This window comes from Anas acuta, chromosome 4, assembly GCF_963932015.1.
Source record: "Anas acuta chromosome 4, bAnaAcu1.1, whole genome shotgun sequence".
NCBI classification, from domain to species: domain Eukaryota; kingdom Metazoa; phylum Chordata; class Aves; order Anseriformes; family Anatidae; genus Anas; species Anas acuta.
This window is the reverse complement of record NC_088982.1, coordinates 76,303,696-76,329,385: the sequence shown is the minus strand read 5'-3', so window position 1 is coordinate 76,329,385 and position 25,690 is coordinate 76,303,696. Positions and strand designations below refer to the sequence as shown.

Below are 25,690 nucleotides of genomic sequence, written 5' to 3'. Positions count from 1 at the left end.
TAGCAAGCACAAAAAAAAGTTGTTATTTAAAAGATTTGTTTAAGAATAGTTGTTGTTTTTTAATACTGAATAATTATTGTTTAAACAGCATTAACTTATTTCTAGTTTCAATGTTCTTTATCAAAAAAAGAAGAAACTTGAGCAGTTTTCATTACCTGATTTTTATGCTGTAATTGTAGTGTATTGCCAATCTTGGCGATAGTTTTTTCAGTTGTGTTCAAGTCTTCTAAACTCTCAAAGTTAACAAGGCCATTTGATTTTGTTAATATGAAGGCTATATTAGGTGGCAGGCATTTTTTCAGAGGGAGGACACTTTAAAGACTCCAGGAGTGCTTTTACATACTTAAATGCATATATAAAAACAGTAAAATAAATAATCCTGCGTTTTAGAGCCATTTGTGAAAAATGGACACGTGTCATTAATATCTTGTAGTTGTATCTTTTATTTATTTGAAGTGTATGAGAATCACAACAGTTTCACTCAGTCTGTGTCAGATACAGACAATAAGAAAGGGACAAACATCAAATGGTGAGCTCTCTGCATTGTTTAACACTGTCAATCAGCCTCTTTTACACTAGCATTTCATTCTGAACTTGTCTACTTTCCCCAGTTTAAAACAAGAACACTTCAATATTTCAATAGGCTGTGCAAGCAGATTTTTAACTACCTTATTATTAACATTGCAGGAGACACATGATGAAGTGATTCCCATGTGCTATTTTGAAAAATCTACCTCCTACTGTTACTTTCAGTGCATCTTTCACACCTTAATGTATCTACTGCAGTAGAACACACAGTTAAAGGAAATTACTGTGGAATAGAAAACAAAAAACATCTAGAACAACAAAAAACATGAACATGCTTGGTACACATTAATGGCTTTTAGAATGACTCAAGCCATTTCAGCAAGAAAAATTACCAATAATCTTGCTGCTGAGCTTCTGTTCTGTACAATATACAGAATAGTAAGTTTGCAGGATAACAACCTCATCTGCTGTTGGTCAGTATTTAAGGCATGTTGTCAGTTTACTCAAGTACTCATTAGCCAGTATCATGAGGACTTCTCTGCATAGCTTCACATACCTCAAAATCACAGAGCAGATCCTGGAAGGCAATAGAATTTGGAATAATAGAGGTCTCATGCCCACTGTCAACAGTTCCCACCAAGGAAAAGGTGAGATGAAGTATGTGACTGTTCAGAAGGGATCGTTTCTTCTTTAACAGCATCGCCAGCAACTTGAACAAATAAACAGATAAGAAACTATTACCCTATGAAAATGCAAGCACGTAATCTACGCATAATGAAGCGTGGGTGGAATGGCTGCATCTCTTTTGAGAAGGCCCATTAATTACCTCTGATGCTTGAAATTTTTGGTGAAAAAGCTTGAAAATGGCATTACAGTTGATTAGAACAAGAGTGTACCCAGGATCCCCTCCAGGTCATGATAAAGTTTCTGTTCTAAACTGCAGATGGTATCTAGGCCCTGATAGTTAGGCACATGCACCTCTCAGCTCTCTGGTAGTTACCCACAGCTTAAGGCAGCATGTGATACGGGCTCACATGTGTGTTCCTGGAAAGCAAGACACATGCGGATACAGCAGTCTTCAATAGACCAGTCTGCACCTCTGTAGCACCATAAATACAAATGAGAGGTACTCTGTCACTGAAGAAAAGTATCCATCACTAGATAGATCTGAATAACCCCAACTTTCTGTCCCATTAAGCGACACACTAGAAAAACGAAACAGAACAAAACTCAGATCCTTGCTACTTGTCAAAGCCAAGGGCATGAGCTAAATGCTGGCTTGCTCTTCTCAACTTCACCATCCACTTCAAAACAACAAGTAAAAAACATACAATTTTCCATGACTCTTCCCCAAACTGTGCTATTTTTGTGAGGCCAATAGAAGCAGAATATAAGTTGTGTGATGATCCACAGATCATTTACCATGCAAGAAACACTGTCTAGATTTTTTTGTTCAAAGTAAAGGTCCACAACAGGCTAAACAGAATATTAGGTTTCAACATAACTATATGTAGCTATTAGCATTACAAAGTTTGTAAATATGCTGCCTAAACCACACGACAAATTTTCACTTTCAATAAAGTCATCTTCATGAGAAACAAAGTTCATTGGTCATGAGAACACCTTTTTCAAGTCAGTTGAATAACTCTTTTGCATAACTGATTGTACTTGCTTCACCCCAATGGAGATTTAACAGGTGTTAAGTTGGCAAGTGAACACCACCACTAATTATGAAGTCTGTGCAATCTCCTCAGAATAACAATTCTAGGAGTCTGCTTGTTTGGTTTCCTTGATGTGTCCAAATCCTTCTCTCTTGCTGGTAGACCACTGAGACAGAAGCTCCAGAGGCTTGGAGCTGCGGGCTCACATTAACAGGGTAGTACCATTAAGTTGTGCTCTTCCTTGCTATTAATGAAGAGTCAGATTCAGCAGAGCAGCTCAATAGACACAGCTACCTAGAAAAACTTTCCACCCTGTTCCTTGAACGCTATCCTAAATAACTCATCTATGTTTTGAGCCGAGACCTCAGCAAACCTAAGAGCAGAAACTCAGGTTACCATGACACATTCCAATGGGATTTGAGAGCACAGACAATGAAATTCAATTAGCCTGGTCTGTTTAAAGACATTTCTTACATACCTGATAACCTCTGATTCTTTCCATTTCTTTGCTGGCTAGTGGATTGCTTTTTACCACGCAGACTAATGCCTTCACAGCTGCATACAATCCTTCTACATCTGAAGCCATGGCTACAAGTCCTAAAATAGCAGCAGCTCCACCAATGTACTGGAGTATAGTGGCAACAGGCTTGGGGACAAATGTTCTTACTCCTGAGCACAGGCAGTGGAAATATATTAATTAAAATCAAGTATTATTCTGGTATAAATTAATTAGGAGTTCAAGCAAATACTTTGCAGTCTACCCCGCTTAATTCATTAAAACAATATCACTGTATCATGACACCTCAGAAGGAGAGGTGATGGAAATTTTACATAGGAAAATAATTTATGAACTAAAATCAATTAAGTGCATTTCCACAACAGTACTTACATAAACAGAAACAAGCATCCCGTATCAGTAAAAAGAAAAAAGATGAACGGTATGTCAATAAAGTATAAAAATGTAAAATCAATTTAACAATGTACCAGAAGAATCACATTGATCATTTACATGATTCATCTTCTGGCACTAAGTTCTTATTGACAAGTACTTAATGATGTTTAAACCTAATAATTCTCAAATACTCAACTCACCCAAATATCCTATCAAAGCTGCACCAATGGAGCGTGCAGGTCCGTTCAAGTGCCCTGCTGAGTTATGTACCAGCTTCACAGGTGTGGCATTTTCATGAGAAGAAATTGCCAGCTTTAAGGAATAAGAAAAAAAAAGGAGGATGAAGGGAAGATTTTTTTCCTGTATGAGCCTGAACTCAACCTATTTTCCTCCTGTGATAGAGTGAGTAACACAAAATAGAATTAAATAATGCTGTAGTCATTAGTACATTCTCTACAGTGAAATCCGGACTCTCCAAAGTTTAAGGATGATTAATCTAATTAAAAAAAAAAATCCAGATGGTTCCTTTCTTAAACGAAAAATATAAACCAACACAGAGATTTCCAAAACTGAATCACAGTCGGAAGACTAAGCTATCAGTTTTGTTCATCTGCAACTGTAGTTCAGTAAGTATTGTTCAACTATATCATCTTAGTACCTGCTATCTACGTTAAAAAGACGTAACACCTCCAAAAGAAGGCAAGCTACATCACTACTAGTAATTTGAAGAACAAGAATACATCTACAATCTCACCACTCCCCCCCCACACTTCTTTTTAAAGATTTAAGTCATTGTAGGCAACTCTGACAAGTACATCACTTTTCCTAGTTTCTATGAGTAAACTGACTTGAAAAGTCATACACCAACCAACTCATTTTCCAACGTACCTGTTTAGCAATGGCTTTACTATCCAACTTGTTGTAAACTTTCCTTATTTTTGCAACTGTAAATGAAGAAACCGAGAGAGCATAGAGACCAAAAGAGACCTTCTCTTCAGGTACTAAAGATACTGGAGATGGGTTGTTTCCCTCACATTTGGAATCTTTGCCTTAAAGACAGAATAAAAACTTGTTTAAAAAAATGAACTTATTTTCAGTTTTAACAGTAAAATTTGGAAGTTACATTTCAGAACATGCACAGAAGAGAGCTTTTATAGACATCTGAGATTTGATACTGCTTTTGTGTATTTGTTCACCACAGGCAAAACTAACATGATGGCGTTCAAGTCTGCTGATGGCATACAAGTCTACTATTAAAGTTAAAAGACAACATAAAAAAACCTTCTCCTTTCAATAAGTTCTTCTATACTAACACATAATGGCAACTGGCAGCTTGTGGCTTGGCCAAGAAGTAAAAGACACAACTCTTCCTCATCTGAATTTTTGGCAACATTACTCCTATTCTAGATTAGTGTCCAGCCTAAGGACTGTTTACTTTGCCATTCTTCAGGTGGAAGTGAAAGGGCCTTTCCAATTTCACTTTTTTACAGATAAATACAATATACAGCATGAATAATAACAGTGTTTAAGTTTTCTAACTAGTTTAAAACCCAGGTGAGGAATATCAGCACTTCTGTCATACCTCAGTATCTGAATATCTCAGTATTCTGATACCTCAGTATCAGAACCACCAGAAAAGTATATTACAATGGTAATTTGGATTTATATCATCCCCTTCAACAGCAGCTAATCTTCTTCACATGAACAGCTTTGCCTCTCTGCTACTGCATATTCTTTTTTCTCACTTCTTCTGTCAATATGCATGCAAAAGACTCAACTAAGTTGGATCAAGTTACATGTTATCATTGTACTTACACGGTACGTATACTGCTTGAAAGCTTCCAACATAATTTGGTCCCAGCTCATAAATGGTACTAACACCTGGGGCAGGCAAAACATCCTCCAGGAAATGTGTAGGGCCCAAACGCCACACCAACGAAGAGAGCTGGCGCTGTGCAGGTGGTGTGCCAATATAGGCATAGACAGTGCTGACTACAGGAGGATTAGCAGAACCAGAGCCACTAGGACTACTATGAATATAGTGAAGCTGTAAGGGATAAAAATTCAGAAAATCTTAGTGAAGTCACTGAGAGTGCCAGGGTACCATCAAAAGCAAGCAGATAGATTAGAAATTCAGGCAAGCGATTTGCAAACCAGGGACATACAAATGATTGGTATGTAATGCATAGTAGCCTGACACCATATGGTAAAAGTTAGCGAAGAGCATTATCCAGAAGGTAAATGCAAAGATCAGAAGTGGCTTTCAAACATTAAGGTGTATATAGAAATACTGGATGAGAATGTGCGAGTTCTATGCTTAAAAACACTGAACAATAAGGCTGCCTCATTCTTCTAAAACCATGGTCCTTTCTGACTGTCACTGTTGTGTTTTTTTTTTTTGTTTGTTTGTTTTGTTTTTTTAAATCAATACTGCTACCTCAAAACCTGGTGTCCTTTCCCCCTCCTTCTTCAGCTTGTGAAAATATGCCTCAGACTATTAATTAATGCTGTTTTGTTCTCAAGTGGATACCCAATGAATTCAAATCGGTAAGATTGTCAGACAGCATTTAGACAAATGTATGGATAAAATGTACGTATGGATAAGATGCTGGCATATATATATATAATCGTAGCAAGAATTGTATGGGCGTTTTCTATCTACCATGTTAGAATTCTATTACCAGCTACTGAATGTAGTCACATAGAGCCAGATATAATTAGTATATTATAGCAAGTAGCCTAACATTTAATATAATGCTCTATTAAGCAATTAATATAATACTATATTGAGGTATACAAAAAAGCAAAATTTGCACGGCAAAGTATCATTCTATGTATAGCAGCACGCTAAACTACCTAATTTGCACCCCATCACAGGATTAGCTTACTCCCTCCATAGTGGCCAGGTGCTAAAAACTCTTTTCGTTATCAGTTACAGGTCATGAATACAGAGCAACTGGTGGAGAGGACCAGTGCTATTCCATGATTTGTGGATGTGGCCTCCTAGTTTGTTCCAGCTAATAATGAAATACTGACCTGTACAACTGTATTTCATCCACAGTCAACTAGTAACAACATTAAACATCTCAGTGGCAATCAATTGACAAGGGCATGCTATCTCTGGGGTTGCAAGACGGTTGGGAAAGGAACAACAAGGAGAAATTTTAAAATGTCTCTTACTTTGTAATCTCCCCCTCATTTGAAAGCTATGTATCTACTAGGTGATCCTGGAATGTGTCCTTTTTAGCTTTTTGTTATTGTTCTAACCTAGTCGTCAGCATAGCCATGCCATACTTGCTTCACATGCAATGCACCATGCCTGCTTCCCCTGAGCACTGCACTGCTCATCCAGTATCGTGTTTATTATGTTCCCCTGTTAACACGACTATGGCTGGATCAAAGCTGTGTAGTGAGCAAAGATTTCTTTTTGCAAGGCTCCTCTTGTTTTGCACACAAATATATATGCAGAGAGACGAGATCACTCCAACAAGTAAAAACGATCATGTCAGGATTTATTTTACCTTAACAGTGTTAACAAGCTGTCCATCAAGGTAGAGCGCAGCTGTGCTGTTCTTTAACATGCCTTTACTCATGACCAGAAGTAGGTGATGCCACTGGCCTTCTGCAATGAGCTCACCGCAGCGAAAACGGGCACAACAAGGAAGAATTTCGTAAAATGATGATTCTTCACTGAAGTCATCAACTAAAGGGAAAGTACTACTTAGTGAGCAACAGCAGAAATGTCATTAGCCTGTTTTAAGGTTTTTATGTCATCAGACTTAATTCAAAAAAATCTACAGTGACATGTTAAAGCCAAAATTTCAGAAAGTACATATATAACAAAGTCACAAAAAAACAATTAAAATCATATGAATTGATACAATTGACAAGATAGGAATAATCTCTTAAATATTGCCTTTAAAATTTCAAATACAAGAACTAATTTTTGAAAAAACATTCAGAGCACCTTATCACAGTTCAACAGGCTGAACTTCTGCAAATACTTGCATATAAGCCGACACGTATCGTTTTGCTGGTATCAACAGCATGTTTTTTACTGGTTCTGTTGGTTTTGTTTGTTTGTTTTTTTTTCCTCCTATATTTTATCCAAGAAAATTCTCAGGATACTTCTATACTTTTGACAATTATATTTTACTTCTCCCCTTCTACCTTCCAATTGAAATTCTACATGTAATTCCTTTACTTATGCTTTTACTAACTTTCTAATGCTACCATTTAAGTCACAAAAAGATGTTTTAGAGAAAAAATTTACAGAAGTAATTTGCAGGAAATAACATGGCACTCTAAACCTTCAAAGTTATTTTTCACCTAACTCACACTGTAGAGAGAAAGATACCCATACTTCTTGTAGTACCTCTTCACATATTTCCCTGCTCCACCATGGCTTCCTCCATGTGTTCCTCTCCAAGGACTGCAGAGGAACCTGCACTCTGGACCCTGGAGCATCCTCCTGCTCCAACTTTAATGTCTGCAGTTTCTCACCATTACTTTTCCTTACCCCTCACTCCATGCAGTCTTTTGCCTTTTTTTTTAAATGTGCTTTCTGGGAGGTGCCATCAGCCTGGCTAATTTGATCAGCTGTCCTGCAGTGGGGACACCATGGAGGCAGCTGTGACCATACATGGCTGGCATGGGGCAGCCCTGGCCTCTTCCCACAGAGGCCAACCCCTGGACTTTGCTTAACAGTCCCATCAGTGGTGCCTGGGCCATAGCACAGCTGACCTGAGGCGAGCAGCTCCTGCTGTGGGGCAAGGTGATGTGCATCCACCGCTCCATCAGCTCAACCACCTACCTGTGCACCAACAGCAGGACAGGTCAGAGAGATATGCCTGCCTTTCAGCCAGAGGAACCCATTCCCAGTGTCCCAGCAGAGACTGCACATCCCACATTACTGACCACCCATCACTAATTATTCACCTACCTATACTCTTCACTATTTCCCATGTCTTTCTTCACTAATGGCTGCAGAACTGTCTTCTTCTGAATATTTCAACACACTTCAGTTTTCCATACACAATTTTAAAATTTCTCTAAAACACATCCTTAGACTTCACACCAGAAGACATGATTAATTTGCAGCACTCAGGTGTGTTATTTTCTCCATTACAAACCAGAATCACCCACACTCTACTCGAAAGCAAAAAAAAAGACAAAGCTTGAAATTTCTACACTAGGGAACACTTCAACAGAAAAACAAAACAAAACAAAACAAAACAAAAAACAGAAAGCAGGATCTTCAGATCTCTCTTTATTCTTTCATGTTGAAGGAAAAGAATCCACTAATCCTCTTACTTCAGTAATGGAACATACCGGGAGGACACTTGTTTCTTTATAAATAGCACAAGGAAAATGATAAGAGAAGAGTACTTAGAACTTTCAGATACAAAGATAATCTTTCCTCAATTTGTTTTTCTTCAGCCAAACACCTTCAAGTGTGATTGTTGTTCGCAAAAGAATCCTTAAAAATGCTCTCTTTATTCTCACAACAGACTGTCAGCACTTTTGATCCCGCATGCTGGCGGACCTGTTATCTCAGTTCTTCAGGTACTGACAATCTCAGGACTTGACAGTATATCACCAACTACTAGTAACCGTGACAGGGCAGCAGCCCACCACAACATAGTACCCCTTTCAATTAAAAAGGAGTCTCTGTATTCAGAGGCCTTCAGATCTTCTAAGACAAAGGCCCTTCAAACCCAATCTCCTTTTAAGTGTTAGGCGTATGGGCTTACAAACTAAAAGCATACAGTTTACTGCTCCAATGCAGGCTAAAGCAATTGATATGAATGTAAAACTATTTAATTCTTTCTTTTAAGAATTCATTTTTTTTCTGAGAAAGAAAAGCTATCTTGCTAATGTATAGTTTTAGTTATTCCCTTGTAAAATGGGTCTTCAGCTCAAGTTTAAGGTTTTGAGCAATGACTTGGAGCTTCTGCTTAGAAGAGAAGGAGAAATAATGTCCATGTCCATCGATCATGACAGGAATATTCTATAACAGCCTGCATAGGTTTTTGGACAAATTACAGTTGTCAAGAAAAATCTTTATTATTAACTATTACTCAAAAGGAAAGAACAGATGAAGTATATTGGTCTGGTAAAGAGTTAAGCCTAAAACTCACAGGCGGCTTCTCCTCTCCCCTCAGCTCCTCCACAGTCATGACCCGTCAAAACTGACCATTTGGTTTGGGAGCTCCGAAGAAGTACAAGGCAGGACAAAGGAGATGGCTGAACCTGAAGACCCTGATCACACCTGATAGCTCTCCCTAGCAAATTCAGTGGCCTCAACAGCTTTGCTTTGCTCTTCATAGCACTTCGTTTAATTTCAGTCCATCTCAGATGACAATTGAACCTACCAAATCTTTCTGCAAACTGATCACAGCATTAAAACTTAAAGCAAATGACTGATTGCCTTCAAATAATGGGCCAGAGAAGCTAGTCAAGCTGCAAGTACTATCACACACAATTTCTACACACTAGACTTCCATTTAGTCTAGAAATCAAACAACGCTAATATTGTCAGGATTAACAGATGACACAATACAACTCTTACCATAATTCTGAAGTAATTCTTCTTTAGTTGAAACAATTAGTGATCGGTCTTTTGCTGAGAGGACAATGGCAAGGCACACATAATGCTGCTCTGAGGAATTTGCACGCCGCACTACAGTAAGAAGTCTGACAGGATGGTTATTAGGAGGTGTACTAAAATGTTCAATGCAAAACCAAGTTGAGTAGCTTAAACCAGATGGCGGTGGGAAAAATCGTTCACCTGAGAACAAAAAGAAAAACTCATTATTTAGTTGGAGAAGCACTACTAAGGACACCTACTTGTTCCTAATCCTTTTGTCCACAACAGTTCAGTCCCTCAGTTGATACCAGTTACAACTTCTCAAGTTTTTTGCTTTGTGGAATTCAGTGTTACTTCTTTCTTTTTCTGACTGAAGCCTGGACAAAAAAATCACATCAACCTCACTCAGAGGGGTTTCACAGAATCACGGAATTGTCTATGTTGGAAGAGGCCTCAAGATCATCGAGTCCAACCTATGACTTAACACTAACAAGTCCTCCACTAAGTTCTAAATCTAAAGGTCTTTTAAAGACCTCCAGAGGTAGTGACTCCACCACTTCCCTGGGCAACCCATCCCAATGCCTAACAACCCTCTTGGTAAAGAAGTTCTTCCTAATATCCAACCTAAACCTTCCCAGTGCAACTTCAGCCCATCCCCCCTCATCCTGTCACCAGGCACGTGGAAGAATAGACCAACCCCCACCTCGCTACAGCCTCCTTTAAGGCACTTATAGAGAGCAATACGGTCGCCCCTGAGCCTCCTCTTCACCAGGCTGAACAAGCCCAGCTCCCTCAGCCGCTCCTCATAGGACTTGTTCTCCAGACCCCTCACCAGCTTCGTTGCCCTTCTCTGGGCTCGCTCAAACACCTCCATGTCCTTCTTGTAGCAAGGGGCCCAAAACTGAACACAGTTCACCATTCCTTGATGAACATCTCTCTCCCACATCCACCTGACCCCTTTTTGTTTCTAGGGGAGCTCCCACAGAACAACAAAGAACTCACAGAGATCAATTACTGTTGTGGGAATATAAATGTCGTTTTTACAGTTACATTGTTTAGAAGGAGGGAGTGTGGTACTGAGATATGCTTACAGTGATAAGAAAGCTTAAGCAGGCGACCTTGTAAAATGCAGACAACCAGACTCCTTAGGACAATTAGGTGAAAATCACAGTGTTAAGTCAAGTCAGGTAAGTGAAGAAACATTACCACTTCAAAACAGTAAAAATGGCAAAAGGAAACTGAAATTTAACAGGCCGGCTACTGAAGGCCATGCATTGTCTGTGAAGTATCAGATAGATTGTGAACCTGGATTACCCACTCAGTGGGGAGACAGGGGAGGGCCTGTCATCAAAAAGTATATCAACTGTGTTTTGGAACTAGTAGGCGCGCTCTCCTGCTTGTGGGCGCCCGCCATTGCAATCGCAAATAAAATTGCTGTTTCACTGAGATCCTCGCCTGAGCCTAAGTTATTGGCTACGGAGTGCTTCTCACACTGTGTAACACTAATTCCACCTTACTGCAGTGAAACTTTAGCTTTGTTTTTAATACTTAACACTTATTTCAATTAACGGATCACATTCAGTTAGCACCACAGCATACCATAATGTATGTAACTACATCTGTAATAAATTCAATAGAGTTCAGCAGAACTAAGCCACAAGGACAGCATTACAACCCATCCCATGTCTCTTTTGCTCTGACCACTGGTACCTCAACTTGTTTTTAACACATCCAGATTCTTTACACACAAGCGCATGAAAACACGAGAACAAAAAGCAAAGGAGAACTGGCCACATACTCCTCTTTCTAACAATATGACCTTCTGCTCAAAGCCTTGTATTTTCAAGCCATCATACATTTGTATTTTATATTGCTTTTCATTCACTCAAGGGCAAAAATTAACAGCAACAGAAACATCAAGATACACAAAGGTCTCAGCTATTAATGTGCAACATCCAACACCATAACATCACTTCTTGTCTTATGAAGAAATAAAAGAGAACTAAACATTATCAGATAGAAAATACTGCTAACAGTAACAAGACTCGAATACTTACCAGTTCCAATACCACTGACAACTGCACCATCAATAAGTCCTGTTGTGACAGCGTTATTGGTAGGTGCATTATGTGGAGCCAAACTTGGCAAGAACAGGCAGCTGTTAAATACAAGATGAGCAACAAACTAGTTTATCAAAGTCAGTATAACCAGAGTTTAATACAAACAAAATACAGCCTAGAAAAACATACCATAAGCATATTATCACTCTCCTTGAATTTATTTGGAAATGAATCCTCAAGATTTCTCCTTGTGAGGTAAAACTATCTTCAATACAGAGACTTTTGGCAGCATGTGTCTTTGGTGCAAAGGCACAAAGACTTATGCTTATGCTGCTCCACAGCATAAAATGTTCCGTCCTGCAGAACCATAACAACCATAACTCCCTTTGCAGCCTTCGAGATGTTCTGCTCTCTCTGAAAAACTCAGTTAACGATTCAAAGGATTTGGGAGATGTCTAGAATGGTGTCCTTATTGTAAGTATGTTTACTCTCACAGAGAGGCGCTGTTTTGCAGAACTATAGCTAAGTATGGTCGTTAAAAGAGCCACCGCTGCTGCAGACACAATGGGAACAGATATAAGGAGTACCTCCCCTAGATACCAGAGGATTTTATGAGCCCAGAGGGTTTCACTGATCAGGCTACCCACGGTGAAGTGAACTCCCATGGGAATCATCACTTTGTTGACATATACCCTCAGTCCATTGTTCTGGTCATAGCTATCCTCATCTTGATTACAGTTCTCATCATACACTTATTCCTTCATCCCTGAAAATGTCATTTGCAGGGCAAGTCCCCTACCATCTTGGCATTACAAGCATTGCAGGGGTCCATCAAAAAACTATCGACTCTGTTGGGTTCATGAACCACCCTGGGCACTTGAAAACAGACCAAAATATGTTTACATCTTTTGATTGATCAGGGTACATCTTTTGATTGATCAGGGCATCGTTCATAGGTGACCCAGTGAAATTACAAGGAGTAACAGGTGCCTTATGTGGGTTACTTCTGGGTGTGTAAGCAGCAGATACAAATCTCCCAAAGCAATCACAGTGGCAATTAATCTTGCAAGCCTAATTCAATTCGTTCTTAGGAGAAAAAGTTCCTCTCTTTTTGAGCAAATAGAGCAGAACTTTGACCAACATTTGTCTTGGAGTTTTTGGAGTCCCCAGGCTACCCAGGCTAGCCTATGCTCTCACACCAGTTGTCCCTAATAAACTGGAACTTCAGTACTCGGAAGCAACTGGTTCTGTCAAAGGCCATATCAGAACAGAAAAAGACACAAGAAAAAGAGTAACCTAAATACTAAATCTGGGAAGAAAATGACAAGAGAAATAATTCTGTCAGATGGTGCTGCTGCTATGAAACTGTAGAACAGCTCTGGAAAACAGATGATTTCTGCCTTTCCCAGAATTATCATAAAAACAGACTAAAGTGAAAAAGAAGAAGCTCTTCTTATATTAGAATTTGTTATGATTTTGGGTTTCACACCATCTTCCATTATTGTTTGTTTGTACAACTAAAAACACCTTTCACTAAAATATTCTAGTCAAGATGTTTTCTCTTTTAATCAAGCTTCTGAACAATTCAGAACAATTACTTATCATTCAGGATTTCATCCTCAATCATCTGACTTGAGTGCACCCGACAACACTGAACTCTTTGAGATACTGTTTTTCCAAATCTTTTCTGCCCATCTATGGATCAGGTCACATGCAGTTAAGGAATACCTGTCTTATCATAATCTCAGCCTGAATTTCAACAGCAGGTCTGGAGATCTTTAGTGCTTAGCATGGGACAAAATGAAGATTTTAATTTTTTTCTTCTATGCCATTTTGGAAAATATTTGGCTTAAATATATGCTGACAAAGGTGTGATGTTTTAATCTTCTGAACAGTTGAGTTAAATCATGGTAGAAAAAGCAAGACATTAGTGACACCAGGTGCTACAATACAGAAGGAGTTAATGTGTTACATTTACGTTACGCCTCCAGTTAATTAACAATTTTTCCACTTATTGGGACTCAACATAGTTTCTGCTTGATGTATCTATCTGCTTTTCCTGCTTCCCCATTTCCAAGTTCTTCAGCAATTTTAAGCAGGTTTCAGAGCACCTGGGCCATTAAGACACTGGATGGAAATTCTAGCAGCTACTGTGTGCAAGGGTATATTATCATCTCTTCATTATAAAAGGCGCACAAAATCTAGATCCAAGAGGGGGGTACTATCAACATTTACATATGTATGGGCTTACACTTGCACACATGGCAAGCAAGTACTGGCTTGAAGTCATTAATGACAGAATGGAAGTTTATGCAGCATTAAGTATTCCTGTCTTTTCTTTAAAGAATCATTTTGTTTCCAGTTTGAGAATAGTTGAGAATAGTTCCTTAAAAATTACCATGAAGGAAGAAGATAATGAAACATGGCACTGTGCCCTCTGCTCCTCGAGAGGCACGTGTTACCTTACCCGAACCCCTCGAGAGAGGTGTCAAATTCGATGAAGGCAGGAGTAAGGGATGATCCATGAAGCCTGATGTCGTGTGGCGTTGTCATGGACACCAGGCACTTGACTCTTGTCAGGGGCACAGTGCTACCTTCTGCTGGCTTGAGCAGACTCTTGCTTATCCGATAGTGGCTGTCTTCATGCAAACCAAAGACGCTGTCTGAACCCAGACCTTCCATCGAGGTAACCATGCTATCTACAGTAAGAAGCCAAGAAACAAAATGTTGCAAAAAGGAGGCATTCACAGGCCACTGATTGGGACTGTTCAGGAACTGCTTCCAGTGCAGCGGCTGAACAATCAATGTCAGGTTGAGCCTCTTGGTTAGGAGATTGGGAGTTGGGAAGCACTGATCTTGTTATCAAACAATTCAGCTGACACCAAGAGAGGAACATCTCATATGATGGACAACACAGCAAGTCAGCGGTAATGCCAGAAACCGAGCCAACAACCCACTTCATTACCTCGCACCAGAAAGCATTCCTTCCACAAGCCTTGGAAGCATTCCTGTTACATGGCCTAACCAACAGGAAAACCTCTGTCTTGTGTTTATCAGATGTAACAGCTCTAAACTCAAAGTATCGGAGCTCACAATAAGCAGGCAGACTCAAAAAGCTGTGCCTAGTAATTTAACACGGTAACTGCTGGTATATCCAGAGGGCTAGCTTTGCCTTCCCTCCCCGGGTTAGTAACTTTTCCAGCTCACACTGTCAGTTTTCACCATTTACTCCTCCCCTGCACTGTAATAATACCCTGCTAAACATAAATACAGAAATGCAGGGCTGACATAGAGACAATCTGAAACTCTCATCTCTTTTCCAATATACCTAACCTGATGACATCACACACACTGGAGGGAATTCAGTCACATTTTTCTACCTCACAGATAGAAAAGAAAGTATCAGGGTTGCATATACAGTGGAGGGAAAGTATTGAATGCTTCTAGCTTAGCACCATCCAGGACACATGCTAGTTCCTTATAAATAATTCAAACGTTTCAATTAAAGTAGTTTTAACAATGCTTTACGACTGGCTGTATGATGACCAAGACAATGACTTATTTATCAAAATAAATATCACATGCTTTGGAAACTTAGCAATATTCTCCTAGTACTACCACCCACTGTGTCTTTCCTCTACTACATGAGTGGCTGCTCCCAACCTTTACAACAGATAGATAATAAGAGGGAAGAGCGGGTGTGAAAGAGATCAGATTGGCCAGAAGAATCCACTGATATTCAACTCAAACAGCCCATTACAGACATTCAGGACAGCTTACAAGGCTGATTCATTTAGTATCTGGAAAACAGATGTAATTATTCTAGTGCGATAATTGTAGCTGACGAGCCATTGCTGTATGAGGTATTCTATAAGACAGATAGTGACAGGAAACCCCACAAAGGTATAATGAACATTTTCACAGTGCATATGCGTCTATGATCTAACAATGCCTATTGAGTATCCTGTCAAAATACATTGTTAATACCTTCTCTCAAAGTTAATTACATGAGTAAAACCAAAGCTGATTTTATTTTTTTTTCCCCAAGGATGGTGTGACTGTGCTTTCCATTAAAATCTTTACTCTACCACTCCCTTAAAGTGTAACATGGTTACCACATAATATTAAATATCTAAGTTTTAATACATTAGGGAAGTAAGCATATTGAAAACGAGCAATGAGGGAAAACATAAAGATCTGTTACGAAAAAATAGTGAATGGTTAAAAAAGGGAATTGCTGAATTTTAAGTAATTCAGAGTGGATGTCCCCAATCCAACTTCTACCTCTTTTTGAGAAATCATTATGAAATTGAGATTCTGCCATGTTTTTCTTGTTAGGTTACAAAGAAATACAGAGAGTTTAAAAATCATTACTAGTGATGCTAATGATGACCCAAGCTCTAGAGCGTAGCTAAAATCAACACAGTTGTGCTTGCATGTAGCAGTATCAGTTACTTTATCAGCCACTTTGCTGTACCTGTGAGAGAGGCTACACAGATGTCATGAAATGATGGGCACATAAAAGTATCTGAGAATATTTTTTCTTTTTACTGTTAAGTAACTACGATTTCAGCATTTACTAAAGACCTAAAAAGCAATCCACTACCATGGAATCACAGAATCTGCTCAAGCAGGGCAACCTAGTACTTAGCCCAGGAGCACATCTGGGCAGCCTTTGAGTATCTGGAAGGAGGGGAACTCCACAACCTCTCTAAGCAACCTAACTTATACCAGTGCTCCATCACCTTCCCAGTAAACAAGTGCTTCATATTTAATATTTAACATTCATAAAATCAGAAATTATCAATACCTCACTGTATGTGTATGAAATAAATTACCATGGTCCCTCCATGTTTAATTCTAATCTAACTGTCCTGATGATTTCACATTCACACAAGGCTGGGGCAAAGTGAGGTCCTTCTGCATGTTTATCTATGCTTTTTTTTTTTTTTTTTTTTTTTTTTTAATATATGTAAGTATGCAACAGAGGGATATCATTGATCATTACACAAATTTCCAGTACTTCAGCACTTACTTCTCATTTCCGGTTCAAAACTCAGTGAGCTTGGTTTGTGCACTCGGTACTGCTTCAACAGCTTTTTGTCCCAAGCTCCGCAATTTAAAGGATTTCCCAAGCATAAAAATTCCCTAGGAAAGAGGTTTAAAAAATTACAAATTGTATCATAAAGATTTTAACCCAGAATGGCAACAAACCAAATAAAACACCACTCAAACAAGAAGATGACAATCTCTTGTATTAAATAGATTTTTAACCAAGAAGCTGAATAAAGTAATGAATAATTCCAAGAAACACACTTGATCCATTTGGAACAACTCCAATTTTGAAGACATACTATCAAAAGTTGCCCTCGTTTCAATCATTATTTCATTACCATTATTTCAATAGTTGAACAAAGCACCCGATTTCTTGGCAATAAGGCTACTGCATTCTTAGGGGTGAGGATCAGGATGCTCCCTGTTGCATACCCAGCAAGCTGAACTCACCTATAAGTACAGGCCACAGGCTGATGTGAGAAAGCGACCTGTGCATTGGTTAACCCATCTGTCCCATTTTAGGTGGAGGATAGTTTCGCAGCTACCAACATCTGTGTTTATGTATGTCTCTAATGTCTGTATCTACAGTTATCTGTATGATCCATATTTATGGTTTGGGGAAGATGAAGTCCCTGTGATGAGATTAACAACACGCGTGCTCACTGCAGTACCACAAAATGCCACTAAAGGGAACAGACAAGTTGTTCTGGCTACAGGTCAGCCACTTAGCAGCCCCCAGGAGATTATAAAATTAAATCCTTCCTTATGCTAGTTGAGATCCAGCAAGCAATTCAAAGTATCATAATGCTGCGTGTGTACTTATCAAATGCTTCCAAATACACTCACAACAAACTTTTCAGATGTGCTTCTCTAGAAGCAGCACAGATATAAAAACATCCAGGATGTTTTTAAAATGTTTATAAATTTTTTAAAAGATGAACTTTTCAAAGCTATGCATCACTATGCATCATTACAATTTATGCAAATTTTTAACCTAAAGCCACTTCTTTTACTTATTCCTTTGTCTGTTCTCAGAAAATGTTACTTCACAACAGAGTTTGTCCCAAGTAAGGCCAGACAGCACTATCAAAGTTGAAGAGGAGAGCAGCAAGCCCAACTCTTGCTACAAAGGGTTGATTTTTCCAGACATTTCTTCTATAGCAATCCTATGTTCCCTTCACACAAAGTAAAGGGCCAAATCAAACAGCTAGCCTGAAACTTTTGTTATTTGAGATATTTAACATTGCACAGAATCTAGGAATCAATTCCCTTCTATGGCAGTATCATTTTACATTCATCACATTTCCTCTTCCTAACAACCTGGCCAGGAAAAGCATTTTGGATAGCTACTCATTATTTGCAGGAAGGAAAGAATTACAGAAGTTCAGTGCAACCTCTGTGGAAAAAAAATAAACATATTTCCCCCCACCACACTCCTCCTTCCCCTGGTGCCCAACATCTCCAGGGGTACGCAGCACTTAACAGAAGTGAGATGGTCTATTTAAGAAAATGTGAAACAGGATTCTGTGCCATCACTACCACACAAGGTCGTTTATGCTCTCTAACAATCCAAGCGATTTACAGCCAGCCAGCCACAATGCAGGCACAAGGACTCAGCTCTGCAGGAGTTCAATGGCATCTTTCTGACCTCAGCACCATTGGCTGCAGGGCCTGGGAAGCCAGTCTTTCAAACATCCTCTGAAGTGGGGGATGCAGAGAATGGTCCTCATCAGCCAGAGCAGCACTGCATCTTTGTAGAAGTCGTGCATGAAGCCCAGCTTCGCACATGACTTGCTGGTTTCGCTCTGTGTGTACAAGAGATTGCAGGATATTGGCCACTGCTAGCTGGAGATCCAGCGCATGCTGAAACAAAGGAAAAAGCATATTCAAGTTGAGAGGACACAAACAGATATGAGAGGACACAAACAGAGAAGACAAATAGAAGGAAGCCTTTATGCATCATAACTAAAGGAAAACTACCCTTAAGCAATTGATACACAAAATATCCAGTCCTCAGATGCATGTGCATCTTGCAGGAGTGATGAACACTTCCATCACTTTTTTTGAAGAGGAAAAAAAAAAAAATCAGCGATATGAAGGACTACCACGGCCCTTGTGAAGAAAAAAAAATGGTTACTGATGGTTACTCTAACCTCTACTTTCCCCAAGAGAAGAGAGTCAGTTTAGAAGCTCTGCTTAAAGTGCACTAAATTATTTTTCTGACAGAGAAGCTATTTTTACTAACCCATCAGCATTATTATCCGTAGAAAACAAGGTATACACAACAGAACAGCCAAATTAAAACCCTGAATACACAACATCTCCATGCTCATCACCAGCAGAGGACAACATAAAAGGCCTTGTAAATTCTTGTAAACTTTTCACACGTTTTTTTAATAGAAAGTGTTCTTCAGGGAAGTCATCTCAAATATAAAACATTAAAGCAAGTTTTTTGCTAAAAACTTGCAACAAATCCTTCACATACAAACCACCAGTAGGGGTTTGGGATTGGGAATTGTACAAAGCAGGTAGTACCATTCAGAGACAGAACTTATTCCAGCTATTTCAAACAGATCGTATGTACCAAGCTGCAATGTCCAACCCCATGTCCTCTGCATACTACACATTAGGGCAAACAAACACTCATCACAATGCTTGGAAGCATATCTGACAGCCATTTCAGGCAGTATTTTTGAACTTATATATCTTTGCCAGGCATTTGAAAGAAATAAGCGAATCCAAGCTAACTTAAGAAAATTTCTATCAGACCTCTTCCTATATAATCAACTACATAACTTGATAATTCTGTGAAACATATTAGCTTCTTGGCATGAATTAAGTTTACACCACCTCTTTTCTACTTTCTGTAGCCATCCTTTAACCTAGTCTCTCTCAAAGCTGAAGACAGCAGATTTTTTCTCTACCTCTGGGTGTGTAGTTGATCCAACAGAGGCCAGGAGATCCAGCATTGCAAGCATAGCACCAGGGTGGATAACAACTGCGTCAGAGCTTTGCACAGACGTGGAACCTGTCTGGAGTTTCACATCAGGTATGTTTTTCTGAGGGCAAACAGGAGGTGTCGAAACAGAATGATATGTGTGCCTGCAGGACAGAAAAACAAATCACCATTACAACCCCATGTATTACGAGCTTTGCATTTTATTTTATTCTTCAACAGCTGCTGTGAAGTTAGACTGGTACGCAGACATTCCTCTCCTTCTCCTTCCCTCAGGTCAACATCCCAAGCACTTTCTTCTTCTCAAACCCATTGGATGTGTTTCCCCAAAGACAACCCAGAGGACTCTCAATTTACTGCAGTCAAGTGTCTTTGAGAGTCATCTGTTCCCTAGGTGCTATACAGCCTAAAGAACATAAAAGTTGCCTAATCTCTTCCTTGTTTCCACTCTACTTGCAGTGGCAGCATGCAGAAGCTACCACCCTTCCTGTTCTCTGGAAGGGATTCAGCTTGCAACACAGTAATCCCCGTTTTCTTTAACAAATACTTATAAAAAATTGTAGGCAGCCTCAAACTAACCTACGGGAACCAAGTTTGTCTCGGTACACACTCCTGCCAGCAGCCCATGTGTTCTTAGCCTTCCAATAACTGTTACAACAATCTCGTTTTCTATCAATCTTCTATATTGCATATATAGTCCAAGTATTTATCGTATATGCTTATTCCTAAGAAGGAAAACATACATCTTATGCAACAGTTTAACTGAGAATCGATCAGGTAACTCTGTGCACAGACCAAGGTAAGAAATATTAAGTATTGCCTTGGGGGTCGGGTGATCTGGTGTATGGTAAGCCCTTGCACGGGGAAGTGCTGGCACTACATTCAGGGGAATCTGGTGTACGGTAATCCTTGCACGGGGAAGTGCTTGGAAGTACACCAGGGAATCTGGTAAACTCATAGGTATGCGGTAACGCTTGCACGGGGAAGTGCTTGGTGGTACACCCCCATTTTTCAAATGTTAGGGTGTGGTAGACTGCAGAAGGGAAATTTCTGTAGCAACATACTGGCGACAGCTAGGAAAAATGGGAAATATGAGTTCCAGGGGACAGGGAGATATCCCTGGGGGAGTGCCTACTAATAGTTCTTCCTAAAGAATGATAAGAAATTGGAAACATAATCCCAAAATTAGAGGGATTGTAAAAGAAAAATAATTTTTAAAAGGTTAAATATTGTGTATCAGTCTGGACAAAAGAATCAATTAAGGAAACAGCAGTATTTTGGCCAAAATACAGGTCTGATGAAAATTCAGGCTTTAAATTTTATGTGTAAACAATAAGATTCCTTTTTCGGAGAAGGAGCCAAGTTATGCTCCCTATAATCCTAATATTGTACCCGTGGCAGCAGCAGTCACTCCAGGAAGGGAGACAGGGACTGTAATTAACACTGTCCCTAAAGAAGGATCGTACTCTAGGCTCTGACAAGAATTAGAACAAGGTAGAAGAGATATTGAGAATTTTGCCTTCCCTGATACTAAAAGTACTAACACTAACAGTGTATCCTCTTAGGTGAACTACCCCCCCCCTCCTTACCAGCAGAGAGGTTAGGACTTTTAAGAAGGAGAGGAAGTCTTTATTTGAGGACCCCAACAGCCTAGCTGAACAATTACACCAGTTCCTACGACCTGACATACTATACTCTTGGGGGAGGGAATTATGTCTGTAAGTATGTTGTTTACAGGGAAAGAAATGGGAATGATCAGGAGGAGAGCTGCTATACAAGAATGGGAAAGAGCTCATCCTCCAGGACCAGGGGTAATACCGGCAGGGCAGAAATACCCACTTGCCAATCCTGGCTGGAATAATAATAGTGTGCAACACAGAAATCATATGAGAGACTTGGGGTCAGAATGAGAAAGTACTCGGGGATGAGTCCCAAGGACCCAGTATCCCAAGGGCTCTTGAAAGTTCATTGTGTGATTAAAGCCTGGCAAAATACGCAGAAAATGCTTCAGAAGGTGGGGGGATGTAGTGAACAGTCACTTGGGAGACCCTCCTGTGGGAGACCCTGGAGGTGTGTGTCCGGAGGGGTGATGAGAACGAAAAGCAGAGAGCGAAACTAACGGTATTGACAGTGCAGTGAGTAGTGAGGCAGAGGGTTGGAGAAAGAGGAAGAAAATCCTCAGGAGGAGTCAGGGCCAGGATGGAAAGGAGAGGAAGAGAGATGAAGGAATGGCAGGCAAAGAAGGCTGCCTGTGTTGTGGCCCGAGTCCTAGCAGAGACAGGCTTTGATAAGATGTTTTAAGTGTGGCCAGGCTGGCCACTTCGAATAGGAATATCCAGAGTGGAAGAAGGAGGAAAGAAGGAAAATGGGATGAAATGTGGTATATTGATTGATATGTTGTTTCAGTATCTTGGAGGGAAAAGGTATGGAATTAAGCTAGACCCTGACTGAGCCTTTGGTGCTGGTATTAGAAAAGTACGGGCTGGAGAAAGATAAAGGAAGTGTTAAAAGGGTTGCTGAAGGTGTTAAAGGTGTGGCATGTAGTATTTAACAGAGCTGTTTGAAGTTGAATGAGCAGGGAAAGGTGATGTAAGCATTATCTAAGTAACAGTCTAGAAGTTTTGGTATATTTGCGTATTTGCTGTGGTGTTTGTTCAGTTTCCCAAGCATCGGGGAGGGGGGAACAGCCTGCTCCACCAGGGGCCTCTCCAGTGGCCACAGGGGGGCTTCGGCTCCAGCGCCTGGAGCGCCTCCTCCCCCTCCTTCTGCACTGACTTAGGTGTCTGCGGGGGGGTTTCTCGCTCTCCCAACTGCTGTTGAGCAGCAGGTTTTTGTTTGTTTCTTTGTTTGTTTGTTTTCGTGGATGTGCTCTCACAAGGCAAGGACTGTGTTGCTCGTGGCTTGGCTCTGGGCAGCAGTGGGCCCCTTTGGGGCCAGATGAAATTGTCCCTTACCTGCCATGGGGAGGCTTCTGGGTTTTTCTCACGGGGGCTGCCACTGCAGTTTCCCACCCCCACACCCCTCACACCCCCAGAACCTTGCCATCAAACCCAATACACTGGGGAACAGCTAGGTCATTACTGACTTGTAAAGTATCAGGGATTAAATTAACCAATGAAACCCTAAAAAGTGATGGGGATAGAAGGGGCTGCGATAACAGTGCCGCTTCTGGGGGATACCAAGCTGAGACCAGGGGATAAAATGATCACTGGGCAATTACTGTATGTACCCAAGGCAGGAACTAACTTGTTGGGAAGGGATTTGATGATTAAATTGGGCATTCAACTAGTAAATTGTTAGACTGGAATAACAGTGTTATTAATGGAGTGCTCTCTGGCCCTGAGAGCAAACATACATGGATATTCACCTCTGACTGGAAAGACCCTGAAATGGGGGCGGAAGCAACAATATAGGTGGACAATTTTACCTCAGGGGTTTACAGGGCCACCTATCTATTTGGGTAAGTTCTAAAAAAGATTTTGGAGCAATTACAACCTCCCAAGGAGGTATTAATGTTACAAATATGTGGATCATTTTCTATTGTCAGGACAGGAGAAAACAGTTGTAAAGGAAGCTACTAACAAGCTATTCAACTTTCTGGGAAAGCAGGGCTTGGGAGTATTGAAAAATAAATTACAATATGGAGAAAGAGAAGTCAGGTATTTAAGGCATCTAATGTCTGAGGGAAAACGAAGAATAAATCCAGAGAGGATTCAGGGAATTGTTGAAAATTAAGAAAGAACTAAAAAGTTTTAAAAGAAAGATTTTTTAAGGAATCAGGAGTCATGAAGTCTGAAGGAAAATGGATACTCCCTGATGGGAGAGAAATGCTGAATAAAGTAATAATGAGGCAAATATTAACTGTTTTACATCAGAAGAGTCATTGGGAGATGCAAGTAATGTGTGATGTTGTTCTAAGAAAGTATGTCTGTGTAGGAATGTACACTTTAGGGAAGCACATATGCAGAGGATGTACCATATGTCAAAAGGTAAATAAAAAGGTCTTCTGTAACCCATCTAGAGGGGGACTGGAGCCAGGGATTTGACCTTTCCAAAGTATACAGGTAGACTTTACTGAGTTACTTGTTTGTCCTAATTGACCACATGACTGGATGGGTGTAAGCTTTACTGCAAGGGTTAAAGCAGGCCTTAGAGATTGAGTGGGATTTTCACAGCCCCTGGCACCCCTCCTCTTCTGGGAAGGTGGAGCGAATGAATCAGACATTAAAGAAGCAATTAACTAAAGTAGTGTTAGAAACCCAACTTCCTTGGGTAAAATGCTTACTCCTACAGGTTTAAACAGCACCAAGAAAGGATATAGGAATTTCACCATATGAGATGCTGTTCAGATTGCCCTATCTGGGCAGAAGGGATGAGATACCACAATTCAAAACAAGAGAGTTTTCTTAAGAACTGTATTCTGGGGTTGTCCTCTTCTTTGTCATCTCTCAGGACCTGTGGGTTGTTGGCTCAAACCCCACCTTTGGAATTCCCCATTCACCACCATCACCCAGGAAACCGTGTCCTGATTCGGACCTGGAACTAGTCAACTCCGGCCTGAATGGGAAGGACAATTACTAACCACTGAAACAGCCGTAAGAACTGTGGAAAAAGGTTGGACTCACTATACTCGAGTGAAGGCATCCGTCGACGCTAGTACCTGGGAAGCTGTTCCTACGAAAGACTTGTTGGAAGTTGAAATTGAAGAGAAAAATCTCATAGTGGACTCTGAGCAGGATAAGAGCTTACAGTTGTAAACTAACCTTTTATTTTCACAGATAACTAATGACTGTGACTTGTGATTGAGAGAAAGGACAGACCTATAGCGAATTGCAGTGCTCCCGGGGGGGTTGTTATAGTAGTAGTAGTGTACATCTTATTCTTTGTATAGATAATTATTTGGAAATATGTTTGTATATTTATTGGTATATTTATTTGTATATGTATATTTGGAAATATCTTTGTATAGATAATTATTTGGAAACCTAAGGTTTGAAAATCCTTACAGGGAAAAATTGATTACTAATTTTGTTTTTAGCGATTCTAGGCCTCAGAGAAGGCCTCGGTCAATTGTCAACTTGGAAAAGGCATGACCAGATAATAGCAAAAACGGGATACCCCATCAAAATATGGGTGACTGTGACAGAGGGTTATATACCACAAACCGTCACGTTTGATGCTTGTGAGGTATTAGCTTGTGGAGATTTCAATGCCCAACGACAATTGAGCAGAGAGAACAAATAACTGGGAGAGACCCAACAGCCAGATTGAGAATAGATGTATGGAAACAATCCTCTATTGCCATCAGAGAAAGGGAGAAACTCAAGGAGAAAACAGGAGAGAAAACAGGAGGCCCTCTGAAATGTGGCAGTTCAAACATTTGAGATTCAAACAGGGGGATGTGAATGCCTGGATAGAATGGGTCAAACATACTGTCCAGAGTCTCAACCGTAGCTACTGCTATGCTTGTGCCTCAGGATGACCGATTGCCCAGATAGTGCCCTTCCCATGGGGGTGGACCAAAGACTCCCAAGGGATGTGATGTATGATTGCATTGTACCAAGAGAAGATAGGCCTCATTTCCCCAGGCAGTAAGTCTCTCTTTGCTGTTTCTTGCATGATAACAATATCACGGTTCCCCCTGTATTCTCCACAGCTATAGGTTACCATACAGCTTGCCTCTCACGGCAGGGTGTGAGTGCTACCTAGCATCTGGGAGAATTTGCCTTCTGCTGCCAAGGACTTGATGGGAAACTGCTCAAGACTTGAGATCCTTCAGGGCAGATCTCTGGTGGTACGGTGGAGGGAAGATCTTACGGTCCACCCTACCATCTGATTGCGAAGGCACTTGTGCACTTGTTCAATTAGCTATACCCTTCACCCTGGCATTTGAAAGAGAAACATCACAAATACCCAGAATAAGTAAAAGAGGCTTAGGAATATCATTTG

The 25,690-nt window shown here is 40.2% G+C and overlaps 1 protein-coding gene across 7 annotated transcripts in view; it reads right to left on the bottom strand.

The window, feature by feature from the left end:
• The window catches only part of WDFY3 (WD repeat and FYVE domain containing 3), a 181,372-nt gene that overhangs the window by 56,558 nt on the left and 99,124 nt on the right, over positions 1-25,690 (bottom strand). For all 7 annotated transcript variants that reach the window (XM_068682165.1, XM_068682166.1, XM_068682162.1 and 4 more), the window contains 12 exons: positions 19,710-19,887; positions 18,434-18,648; positions 16,766-16,878; positions 14,198-14,429; positions 11,728-11,828; positions 9,653-9,871; positions 6,603-6,784; positions 4,897-5,128; positions 3,970-4,130; positions 3,282-3,393; positions 2,668-2,858; positions 1,085-1,237 (listed from right to left, as the gene is read on the bottom strand). In XM_068682165.1, the coding sequence (XP_068538266.1) occupies positions 1,085-1,237; positions 2,668-2,858; positions 3,282-3,393; positions 3,970-4,130; positions 4,897-5,128; positions 6,603-6,784; positions 9,653-9,871; positions 11,728-11,828; positions 14,198-14,429; positions 16,766-16,878; positions 18,434-18,648; positions 19,710-19,887 (2,089 nt within the window). The remainder of the gene's footprint in view (positions 1-1,084; positions 1,238-2,667; positions 2,859-3,281; positions 3,394-3,969; positions 4,131-4,896; positions 5,129-6,602; positions 6,785-9,652; positions 9,872-11,727; positions 11,829-14,197; positions 14,430-16,765; positions 16,879-18,433; positions 18,649-19,709; positions 19,888-25,690) is intronic.